A 13,142-nucleotide genomic window follows, 5' to 3' on the forward strand; every position below is an offset into this window, starting at 1 on the left:
GCATGGGACATGAGCCTGCAGAGTTACAAGCCCATGCCAGACAAAGCTCAAACACTGAGTCTCTCCAGAGCTCTCCGCCATTTATCTCAATGTCCTGCTTCATCTTCGCCTCAAGCTTTTCGGCTCCTTGCTTCCCTGCTGGTTAGTCTCTCTAATATGTCTATCCCTACTTTTTTGCAGAGGCTCCATATCCATTTCTCCATTCATCATTTTTTTTTTTTTTTTGTAGGATATCCTCTTGTTTTCATTCCCCCTGCCTGTGCTGTTTGAATGATGACAGCAAAACTTGTCAAGAAAGTTAAAAAAGGAAAAAAAAAAAAAAAACAGGCTGTTTTTAAAGATGAAATTCACATTCTGTGCACATCTTCGACCAACTCTTCTTCCATCATGAACTTTTCTCCAGCTTTCTTTGCATCAGTGGCAATAAAAATACTTTTGTTTTTGAGACTGACATGTATTTTGTTCCTTTTTTTGTGCTCCTGTGTTGCTCAAACTAAACCTAGCGACGCAATGCATTCTTATTCCCAGCTCATCACACTGATCAAAAACCTTTTGTGACAGATTGTTAAGGAACATCTACACCTTTGGTGGAAATTTCATTGTGCAGAGCCCCGATCACCTGTATCTTTCTCAGTGATGAGGTTTAAAGACCAGAAAGTCTGCATTTGGAAGTGGAAGGAGTGAAGGAGACCTGAGGCTGCTGCTGGTTTAGGTTGAATCAGAACACTGCATTTCTCTCTTATAAGCAAACTTATGCTCTATTTTCTGGGTTACCATGGTGACATCTCCAACCTGCCTCATCTGAATTAGAATTTAATGATAAGGGGTTCAGTTCAAATGTCCATATGTGACGATTGAAGGACTAAACGTCATTAAAAGTGCAAATATATGCTCCCGTAGAGCGACAGTAAACTGAACCAAAATCACAATTACAGTTTATCTACTCTGCAGAACAAAGAAACTGGGTAGAGGGAGACTTTTTTCTCATTTTTAAAATACTGTTATTCCACATCAAGTTTAACAAGTTCTTTGTTGTTGTATCATGATCCATTTAAGTGCATAGTTAACATTCAAGTGCATTTACATGTACGGTACAGTGGCAGCCAGCACCTCTGGAGAGTGGCAAACTAGGTCAGATGAAGAAAACCAAACATGAAAGAGGTGCAGCACTCATTCAATTCATGCATGGCTTAAGTTCAAACTCAGATGGAGGGTGAGTGGACGGGAAAATACATGAGCAGACTAACAGAAGGGCGTTTCAAGGGAGAGTAAGTGAGAGAGGTGGAAGTGGGGGTGAGAGAGATTACTGATGAAGACACAGTAACTTCAGCTGAGGAGGAACCGAAGTGTCAGGAGAAGTTTCAGCTGATTAGGAGACGTCTCTGTGGGCTGGAAGTGTGATAATCTGCGGTTGCACGTACGCACACATGAACTCTCTGATGTGCACACATCCTGGCGAAGAAATGTGCACCCAGTGGCTCCGTCTCCACTGAGCCTGTCTCCCTCTGTGTGTGTGGGAAGACGGATGGGGAATCTCACCTCTTTCCATCAGCTCTCATTACCAGCCAAGCAGACATGAAAGACTATAAGCCTTACAATGCTGCAGGAAGATGACAGGAGGTGTGGTGCGGCTCTGCTACACCAAACACCTCAGAGCACATTGAGAATGAGCTCCAAAACAATGGATGTGCAGAGGAATTATTATCTGTGCTGCTTTGTGTGTATTACAATCCTGTTGACACCTGTTGTCTGCATTCCTATCACATGCCAAGGAGGTGCAAAAGAAAACAAAACAGGTTTGCAACGTGTGCACAGAAAAACTTCCCCTCATACAGAGTTCAAAATATTAAAATGATTTTTTTAATCAAATGAAAAATTATAATAGAAAGTTTGAAAATGGACCAAAGAAAGCTTCACACGTTGAAGCATTAACAAATTTTGAACACAGAATCATACAAAACACACTCCATGACCTTGTGCTGTTGAGGAAGACAGTTTGAGCTTTAGTGTGTGTGTGTGTGTGTGTGTGTGTGCGACCAACAGTATGCAGCAGCATCTCTCAGTGGCGCCTCTCATACCCATCAAGGTCATCCAGCCAGCTGCGAATGACAATCACTGCTACAAAAGGACTCCTGGGACCAAGCCAATGTGAGTGCGAGTGGAGTGTGAGTATGCGTGAGTGTGTTTGTGCATGTGTGTTGAGTTTGGACCAGTGCTCTGCCTGATTGTCCTGCCACTCCACCCTACTAATGAGAAGGACGAGGCGAGGTGGAAAGGCCTGGTGAAGACACACAAGGGTTACGGTCAGGCAAGTCCTCAACACAGGAAGACGGGAAAACAATGGGGCTAATTAACTGGCTTTGATTGGCTAGCCAGGCCCCTGCTAATGATTATCCATCAGCCACCACATTCTCAGCCAATCCCAAATATCCTGAGGGGGCAGCAATCAAGAACCAAAACCACTGCTGAGAAGAAAAAAGAGAAAAGGAGGACAAAGATGTTAGAAAGTGTCAATTCTTACAAAAGGGTCAAATGTAAATGTCCTCCAATCAAACGGAGGTCCCATGTTCATGTCCTTAAATATGGCCTTTAGATTACTAATCCTACAGGCAGCAGAGAGGATAAACAACCCATGACTAACCACAATGACCTCCACTCTAACTTCATTAAGAAAGGAGATGGATGGCCCAATAATGCTCAGTGTTTTCAACAAGGCCAGAACATGGCAACAGTTTTATCAGGTCTGCATTAAGTTCAATCTATACTGCAACAACACTTAACTAAAATATTTTTTACTTTTTGTTAAGTTCAGGTACCAACATTAGTGAGTTACAGTTAAAATAAAACACAAACAATAAGGACTGAAGACTTTTTAAGAGGCTGCGGCCACTGTAATGGAAGCCATTTTGGCCATTTTGTAACATGCAGTTACAGTTGTTACCAGTAGGGGGAGCATATTGTATATTATGATAATAGCTGTTATTATTTGTATGGACACATAAACTGTGTCCATACACGGCGGCTGTTTTTAAATGACAGATAGTCTGGTCTTGTGAAGGAATTTCGGTTTGGTTTGGCAACAGCTGAACGCTTAAAATTAATACAATTCTAATATAATTTATCAGACTTCTTAAAAAAACAAAAATGACCCTTGATAAAAATCACAAATAACAGCAGCAGAGAGGGGCAGTGACTGCTTGTGTTTGGTTTCTAAGGCAGTAAGATGAGCAACCACAACATCTCTTGGGCTGTCCGTGCAAGACAAATCTTAATTTATTGTTTTTCTCTTTTTAAGCCCATCTTGTAAAAAAGGTTTTCACATCTGCTAAGTGTCCAGTCATGAATTGGGATTTATCATCGACCACTTTAACTCACTGTTGGAAACATCAATCACAAACAAGTATGATTAACCTGCTGAAAGACAGATGAGGGGGGGAAAAAGGAACTCTCTGGTCTTTTTAAGACAATTAAAAGAATCAATCAGACTAAATGACAAGGTCTGGAAGGCTGCCTGCTTTTCTAATGTACAAATTTTCCAACTCAAATTGCTCACATCCTGCTTGGAGGGTCAGATAAAGCTCTGAAAATAAATGTTTAGAGGAAGCACAGATAATAAAATCTGTTATACAGAAAACAGATTGATAGAAAAATAAGAGATGCAGCAGTTGACAGTCACCAGACAGATGACAACACGGCAGGGAGGGGGTACAGTCTGACAGGCCGAGCAAATCAGGAAGCACTCGGCTCTGAAACAATGAAACTAAATTGCCAGACATGCCAATTCTTTTTACTATATTAGCTGAAGCTGCGTCCAAACCAGCCCCTCATTCCTCTCGCCAGCAGTGTGTTATTGGAGCTGTCATGTCAAGGCAGACACATTGTGTTGAATGGTGAACTGGACCCGGAGGTAAGTGAGGATAAACACTGGCTGAATGACTGACAGCTCCCACACAACAAACATAAAAACCTTTACAGACTGAAGCATGAAACATCAGCTTGACTCAACTAAGACTTGTGGTTGTTTAATGAATCTCCTTTATTATTAGGTTATTAGACAATTTTTATTTCTTGTATGAACCAGGAAATCTGACTTGATAGCATTTTTGGAAATATTAAACATCCTGTAAGGACAGGAAGCTGATCTGGGAATTTTTCAGTCAGAACCACAAACATCCAAATCACCCCTTTTCTTTTCTACACCACCTTTCTCTAATAGTGAGGGTAAATGATTGAAGCCTGTCTGAGCATAAACTGGCTGATCAATCATATATGAGCAAGTCAAAGATTTCGATAGTCTGACTTGAGTCACCATAGAAATAAATGTGATAGGGTTATCTGAGTTTGGTACTCGCTTAATGTGTGGAGACATTTCTTAACACAAAGCCATTGAAGGAAACAAGAAAATCCAGAGTAAAAATGTTGGACTGAAACCAAACAGACCTCTTTAATGTAGCTGAATTCTTAGGTATGATTAAAAAACTGAAAAACAGAGGATCTAAAACACCTATCATTTGTTACAAATGTATTTTTCATAAACCCCATCTCTGTCAGCAAGGCTAAATAAAAATGGTACCAGTGGAGCAAAACATGGAGAAATTTGTGAAAGTACTAATGGGTAAGCGATGATGAATCAACAACAAAGATGTCAACTTAAGCTTTTAAAAGCTGTAGTCAAACCCCTGATAAAAAGGGACAATCTAGACAAGACACAAATGAGCAACTACAGACTGATCTCAAATCTTCCATTTGTAAGTATGATCATTAAAAAAAAAAAAAATGTTTCTCATCAGCTAAACGACTTTTAAACACAAAACAACATCTATGATGTTTTCCAGTCAGGTTTTAGACAGCACCACAGCACTGAGATGCTCTGACCAAAGTCATTATTAACATATGTTGGAATACAGATGATGGAAAAATGTTTAAATCCTATTTAGAGAACAGGAAGTACTTTGTGTCAATAGGTAACTTTACATCTGAGCAGACAAGAAATACATGTGGAGTTCCCCAAGGTTCCATCCTGGGGCCTCTTCTGTTTAACATCTACATGCTCCCACTGGCACACGTCATAAATAACAACAACATTAGTTACCATGGCTACGCAGATGACACACAGATATATATTACAATGTCACCAAGAGACCGAGGCCCCGTACAGGCTCTTGGTAAATGCATTGAAGAGATTAATGACTGGATGAGTCTGAACTTTCTTCAGTTAAACACTAACAAAATGAGGGGATGGTCTTTGGAGCCGAAGAGAAACTATTAAAGGTCACCACCGATCTTTAGTCTATACACCTAAAAACCACCAACCAGGCCAGAAATCTGGGTGTAATGATGGACTCAGACCTAAAAACCACCAACCAGGCCAGTATTCTGGGTGTAATGATGGACTCAGACCTAAAAACCACCAACCAGGCCAGTATTCTGGGTGTAATGATGGACTCAGACCTAAAAACCACCAACCAGGCCAGTATTCTGGGTGTAATGATGGACTCAGACCTAAAAACCACCAACCAGGCCAGTATTCTGGGTGTAATGATGGACTCAGACCTAAAAACCACCAACCAGGCCAGTATTCTGGGTGTAATGATGGACTCAGACCTAAAAACCACCAACCAGGCCAGTATTCTGGGTGTATTGATGGACTCAGACCTAAAAACCACCAACCAGGCCAGTAATCTGGGTGTAATGATGAACGCAGACCTAAAAACCACCAACCAGGCCAGTAATCTGGGTGTATTGATGGACTCAGACCTTAACTTTGAAAAACACATGAAGGGAACCACAAAGTCAGCCTACTATCACCTTAAGAGTATTTCAAGGCTAAAAGATCTGATGTCTCAGCAGGACCTGGAAAAACTAATCCATGCTTTTATCTTTAGTCAGTTTGAATATTGTAACATAGTACATATAGGGGCTGAGTTATGACGAGGGCAAAACTGCTGCGCTATTTAACATTTGCTGCGCAGTTTTGCTCTGGTTATGTTTCTACGATTAGCGCCTGATCTATTAAGACTGCTCCTGTTATTATTTGCGGAGCAAACAGCAGTATTTAAATGAGGATTTAGCGGCGCTGTTTGCTCTGTCATGTAAGGTTCTGGAGAGCAAGGAAACCGCAAACGCAAAATTAACTTTTATCCGATAGAAGTTGAGACAAATAAAGGAGACAAATAAAAATATTGCGGAAGTCGAGGAAAAAAATCTAAATGTCACCAGAAATGCTGCAATATAGTTTCATATTCAAGTTCAATTTATTTATAAGGCACACTAACAACAACCTTTAGGAACCAAGGTATTGTACATATAAAAACATGCAAGGAACAAATAAGAAATAATAAAGGTTTAAAAGCTATAAAGAAATAATAATAATAATAATAATAATAATAATAATAATAATAAAAGACAGGCATGATAAAGTCTTTCAACTTATCCAGCAATTCTAATATTGCAACGCTGGATCGTCTCCACAATCCTCTTCTCTGGCATTCTAAATATATTAATATAATAGAAAGAAATGCATTATCTTAGTCGCCTTTCATGGTGTCTGTGCCTCCTCCTTAAAATTATTACTGCAGCCATTGCGCGTATACTGTTGTGCCAATTAGCACCTGCTTTTCAGAAACGCTATTTTTAGAGCAAACATAAACACCGCAAACTATTTGCGGGCTACATGAATCCCACTGCTGCGCAAACCAGATTTATTTGCATAGTCTCCTCCCACTAATGTGCACTTTCTGGCCGGAACGCCCATAATGCATATGCAGTAGCTTCAGAAACGCAAAGTGGAGAGCGGCGCAGTTTTGCCAGGATAACTGACGCAGTTCCATGTTTGCGGCTTTGATAGATAAGCTTGGGCCGATTTTAGCGGAGCAAAGCCGTCTGCACCTGTTTTAGTACACTTAAAATTAATTAGTCTTAAAATTACCAACCAAGTTCGTAACCTGGGAGTGTTGATAGACTCAGATCTGACTTTCAGCAGCCATATCAAAGCTGTCACTAAGACAGCTTTTTACCAGCTCAGAAACATCAACAGAATTAAAAGTTTAGTCTCCCAGAAAGACCAAGAGAAACTCATCCATGCATTCATCTCCAGTAGGCTGGATTACTGTAATGGTCTTTTAACAGGACTTCCTAAAAAGAGCATTAAACATCTGCAGCTCATCCAGAACGCTGCTGCTAGAGTTTTAACCAGGACTAAGAGATCTGAACACATCACACCAGTTTTGAAATCTTTATACTGGCTTCCAGTCAGTCACAGAATAGATTTTAAAACCCTTCTGATCATTTACAAATCCCAGAATGGTTTAGGCCCAGAATACATCTGTGATATGTTCAGAGAATATAAACCTAGCAGAGCTCTTAGATCCAAAGACTCTGGTCAACTAGTCCAGGCCAGAGTCCAGACTAAACATGGAGAAGCAGCATTTAGCTGTTATGCTGCAAACAAATGGAACAAACTGCCAGTGGAGATTAAACTTTCCCCAAATGTAGACATTTTTAAATCCAGGTTAAAAACTTTTCTTTTCTCATGCGCCTATGCATGAAATCTGCACGGTAACTTTTTTTTAACTTATCTTGCTTTTAATCATTTTAATGTAATTTATTATTTTATTGTGATTATGTGTTGATTATGTGTTGATGCCTTTTACTATTCTAAATATCTGTAATGTCTTTGTTTTATGTAAAGCACTTTGAATTGTCCTGTACATGAAATGTGCTATACAAATAAACTGCCTTGCCCTTGCCTTACACGCAAAGCGTTAATAGATCAGGGCCATAGTGTTTTTACAGGTCTTCCTAAAACATCAATTAGACACTTCCTGAGTCTTTGAGAACTTTTTGAAAAAACCTGTGGGCAGGACGTCTAAACAGCAAGAGCAGGAGTTAAGCTGACGTAAGATGTCTCCTAAATCTTTGCTGTTAATGGGATTAAACTGTGTCATGGTGTTTAAACTGGTTCTCAGTGGAAACAGCATGTCTCTAGAACCTGCTGTCGATGAACCAACAAGTCCATTTACCATCCATTCACCATAGCGTGTTGTAATTCTCAAAATATTTGCATCTGACAATATAAAACTAAACTAGTTATAGCGCCATGTGGGGACTTCTCTTCCTGTTGATTACTTTAGGTGTGGTTCGCCTGAACAGACCTACCCAAATTAAATCAACAATAACTCTGTAATTATCAGGTCAATATGCATAATTCTGGTCTCATTGTATAGCTAAGACCCCACAGAATATAATCCCAGTGTCAGAAAAATTGTGAATGTTCATATGTCTGAGCATATAGTTACTTATATTTAACAAAGTAGCAGCTAATAAAATAAAGACTATTTTGTAGCACATTTCTTCATATATTTTTTGCAAGCATCATGGTGCATGTGGTAGTGGATTAGGTGGGCTTAACATTGTTGTTAGTGACGAAAATGTGCAGAAAACATTTGGGAACCACTGGTCTAGAAAAACATTTGCTCTTTATCCCCAATTTCCACCGGGTGTGTGTGCTGCGTTTCGGTTTCGTTCCGACCTCCACAGCAGGTCAATCCACACTGGAAACGTATCAGATGCAAAGTGTCAGGCGTGCAGTCCGCTTGTACACACCTTCAATATTGCCTCCTGGTTCAGCCACCTCACTGTCACACACCGTCTGTCTGTCTGTCTGTCTGTCTGTCTATCTATCTATCTATCTTCCAGGATAAACGTCTTGTTGTTCATGATGGAAAAAAAACAAACAAAAAAAACACTGGAGACCCTGACTAATTAATGATGTAATCTTTACATGGTTCAGCGAGCACAAATCTGCACAGGGGCTTTTATTTTAAAAATTACTGTAAGCTTTTAAACTGCTCCCATCTGATTTCCTGTTTGCGCCTATCCGAATGTGCGCCGTCAAAAATACTCGGCACATACGTTTAGCGGAGAAAGCCATTTCTGGGGCGCTTCTGACACGCACCGCGGCACGCCTGGTGTGAACCAAAATGGTGTTGACTAAAATGGTCATTAATAGCTGGGGAGGCGCAGCCAGAACGCGGCACATACACGTCCGGTGGAAACTGGGGGTTAGAGATGCAAGTTCCTGCCACAGAAATACTGACAAAGTATCCCAGAACGATAAGATTAAAAGTCATAATTATGAGATTTGGAGTTATGTTTTTGAGAAAAAAAAGTCATTATGAGATTTAAAGTATTAGATAAATTAATAATGACTATCTCAAAATAATGACTTTCTATCTCATAATTATGACTTATCTCAAAATACTCGTTATCTCATAAATATGACTTTTTTTTCATAATAATGACTTTTATCTCTTAATAATTACTTTAAATCTCATAATAATGAGACACTTTGCTCATTTTTTTAATTTGCAAGTGGTGGAATTAGGTTTCCATTTAAAAACGATTCATAACGATAATATAAATTACCACCAGATCCTCAGTGTGGCATTGGTAATGAAATTCTTCAGCTTTTGCTGGCTTCTTATTTCATCCTTTCCTCACAGCAGGCCACTGTGAATAGCTGCACTGTCTTGTCCTGTGAGAGTCAGGAGTTGTTCCTTCTAGTGCAGAAAGTTGTAAAATGGTCCCAGTAGGTAACATGCATGTTCTAGCTGGGAAAAAGTACCTGGACAAATTTGAGCATACAAAGGAATCTGGAAACTATGATGTGACAGAGGCCAAGTTGCTGAAAGAAAGATCTTCTAACACGCAAAAAAAAAGTCATATTAAAACGTGCATAAACCTGTTTGTAGATTGTAAGCCAGAAAATACAGAAAACCACATCCCTTTGCTCTTCATCAGGAATTCCTTTCATCTCAGGGAATATCAGTGAAATCGTACGAAATCTGGAGAGGCGCTGGTCAGTTACAGGAGTTTACTGTGTGCCATCTGGACCAGACGGACACTTAACAGCTGGTGGGTCAAGTCCTTTCAGGCCAGATAAGATTTGGAAATGTGTGGAAAATGTTTGCACCTGTCACTAATTGCCTGAAAAGACATGACCACCACCCCTCTAAAGCCGAGTTGGTGCTTTTTATTTTTCATATATGTGTGTATCACAGCTGCTTTGCATATCGTGTGTTTGTTTGAAATGTCTTTTGTGCACATCCTCAGAAATTAACACTACACATTCACAAGCTGCAGTATGTGAGTAACCACTAGGGCAGAGGTCACCAACAAGCTGACCACGGTCCGGATCCGGACCCAGTACCTGTTCCATAAGGATCCGGACCTAGAGCCAAAACTGACTAACTAATGGTAGTGGTGAGGAAACACAGAGCAATCGCATGTGAGTTAAGCCATCCCATATAATTAGACTCAGCCAATCAAGTCTGTCAGGCTCCCGGCGGTAAACTGCTAGACACTACAATGCAGACAGATGAGAATTTGAGAGGCAAGTTACAAAACGGTAGAAGAAGAAAGGATGCTAGCGATATCTGATAAAATAAAGAGAGAGACAAAAAGCCATTTACTGATGAAGGGGTTGTGAAAAAGAATGCAGGAGCACAGCTGCTGTAACACTGCTTGATGGATTGATACTTAGTGATAAAATAAAGCAAACACCCATGTCAGTATCATCTGTTACAAAAAAAAAAGAAATTTTTGGACTCAGAATGTATTAACCCAGCTAGATGTAGCCATGTGTAAGGCACCATGTGTAGACTTAGCTCTGGATGAGTCCGCTGACATATGTGACAATGCTCAGCTGTTAGTGTAAGTCAGGTTTGTATAACTCAGACCAGAAAGCAGTCTGTGAAGGCCTGTAGGTGTTATTCCCCTTCAGACCAGTGGTTTCAATAACCACAGATGGAGCCCCTGCTGTAACTGGGAGAGAGTAAAGAGCTGCATTCACGCACAGAGAAGCTTACAAGTGCACAAAGGGTTTTGAGACTATTTTAACATATCTGGGAGCCTCACAGCTTCATGCAGACATGGTGCGTTTAAGTGCTGGTGGAAAGCTAGGTCATTTTCTTCTCTAGTTATTTCAAAGTGGGAAAAATGCTTCCTATAACAGAATAGTTCACCCGTCAAAATGGATGGACAGACGGACAGATGGATGGATGGATGGATGGACGGATGGACGGATGGGTGGATGGATGGATGGATGACTCTCCCAGATAGCAGACATGTATGGGCCTAATCTGGGCTACTTTTGGCACATCTGGCTCAGTTACGGCACGGGCAAGGGCTGTGTGGGTCAGATGTGGACCAGATGTTATTTGCTAGACAGGCCTGGATTATGGCAAGTCTCCTGTGGGCCAAATGTGTTCCAGAGGTCAGTTGTTGGCCTGTACGTGGATTACAGGTAGCATTTTGTGGGCCAGAAGTGGTCCTAATGCGGGCAACCTTCCTTGTGGTAAACTCCTAGCTGGCCACATGTGGTGATGATGTGAGGTTTAAATACTGTAAGTCAAGCCCCACTTGGACCAAACATTTTTTGCTATCTGGGTCTGGGTGTGGTGTTTTTTTCTATAGATGACAGCATACACTTTCTCTTTATTGGCAACAACAGAAAAAAAGACATGTACACTCAAAACAAACAAAAATCATATAGGCACAACCCTTAAACAGAAAGGTAGAGAAATATACTGCAGGCATGATGCGACTCTTTCCTCTTATGACAAATAACTTACTGAATTACTTACTGATAACTTATGACTCAAACTTACTGAAGTCAGAGCCAAAGAAAGAAAATTTCAGGAACATAAATTTAAGCTTCTACAGCTCTAACTCATATCTTGTCCTGCATACTGAGATTCTCCAATCAGAAGGACTGAAGTCACGTTTACTAAGAGCAACATTTAAGCATATCAGTTTCTTTGCACGCTCCAGCTGTTGTCTGAGTTGTTGTGAGCTGTTTATGGGCCCTGAGGGAGGGCCGGGGAGAGACCTCTGTATCAAAACAATCCCACAGCTAGCAGGAGGTGTGACATAAACAACAAGGTTCTTACCCCTCCCCAGTGAGTGGCACTGACACCCAACCCGCCTCACCTTCCTCCAGCATGCATGCACACATGCACTCTGCATACATGCTTATTTGCACACAGTCATACGTGTGAAACAATCTCAGCGCTCCCTTACTGCCAACAGCTTATCTCCCGGAGAGAAGCAGGAAGTATGAAAAATGAATGGCTGCCATATGGAAGCGATACGTTGTGTGAGAAGAGGGAAAACCATTGATGTGGAAAATCAATTTTGCCAAGTTGCAAACATATAACTTCTACTGGGTAAAATAGCCAACATTAGCCTGTCTCCTCATGCAAAGCAGAGTGTGGAGGTAGAGAAGAGGGATGGAGATTGAGCGGAATTTCAAACTGGGAAGTGGTGAGAAGTAGGAGTTGGGTAATAAAAAAGGATGATTAGGGACCACAATGGACGGGAAGCAAGAAAATCATTAAAGTTATGCAACACTGTCTTCATTGCTTCACAGGAACATGTAAAAGTACCACAGGGCCTGTATTTATAATTATATCTGACATTCAAACCACAGATGATCCAATAGATAAATAATCATTTGTATTCCATGTGGTCCAAACTAATCTGTTTCTCTTTATCACTTTCCACCACCTTTATCACCAAAACATTACCTGGATGTTCATGTGTGTATAGATAAAGTGGTAAGTTAACTGTCCTGCCTTACCTTGTATCTCCAAGCCCCAGAGTTGTTTTACAGGGACCAGGCTGAGTGTGGTACTAGAATAAGGCTCAGGCTCTACATCCCATTCTCCAGGGCACAATTATCTATTACGAGCAGGGCTCAGCGTGGTACGTCTTTCTTATGCTAGTCTCAGTGGACATTGAGAGATGTGGATAATCTCTTAGGGCCCAGTCTTATCTAGAACAAAGCTGACCGACATGCAGAGTTGCATCAAGGCAAAGATAAGTGCTGAACCTTACACAGGTACCAAAATGTACGGCTTCTGGTCGGCCATATGCACAAAGATTTAAGGACGCATCGCTTCTCATGGGCATTCAGCTTAAGTAGACTTGATTTTAGTATTTATGTTTTTATGGGATGCTATGTTGCTTGAGGATAGTTGAGCTATACTGTACAGCACTTTGGTTTATTTAGATTTAAACATGCAAATCAAAGTAAAACTGACATTTGCCATGCTTCTATAGTTTATTTCTACGTGGAAGAA

The 13,142-nt window shown here is 40.6% G+C and overlaps 1 protein-coding gene across 2 annotated transcripts in view; it reads right to left on the reverse strand.

Moving 5' to 3' along the window:
• The window catches only part of cdh13 (cadherin 13, H-cadherin (heart)), a 425,435-nt gene that overhangs the window by 244,495 nt on the left and 167,798 nt on the right, over positions 1–13,142 (reverse strand). Inside the window, exon 5 of one of the 2 annotated variants that reach the window (XM_041996696.1) lies at positions 10–15. The exons of the other annotated variant lie outside the window; for it this stretch is intronic. Coding sequence (XP_041852630.1) covers positions 10–15 — 6 coding nt within the window. The remainder of the gene's footprint in view (positions 1–9; positions 16–13,142) is intronic. 2 annotated transcript variants of the gene reach the window in all.

The sequence above is a fragment of the Melanotaenia boesemani genome, chromosome 10 (assembly GCF_017639745.1).
Source record: "Melanotaenia boesemani isolate fMelBoe1 chromosome 10, fMelBoe1.pri, whole genome shotgun sequence".
Lineage (NCBI taxonomy): Eukaryota > Metazoa > Chordata > Actinopteri > Atheriniformes > Melanotaeniidae > Melanotaenia > Melanotaenia boesemani.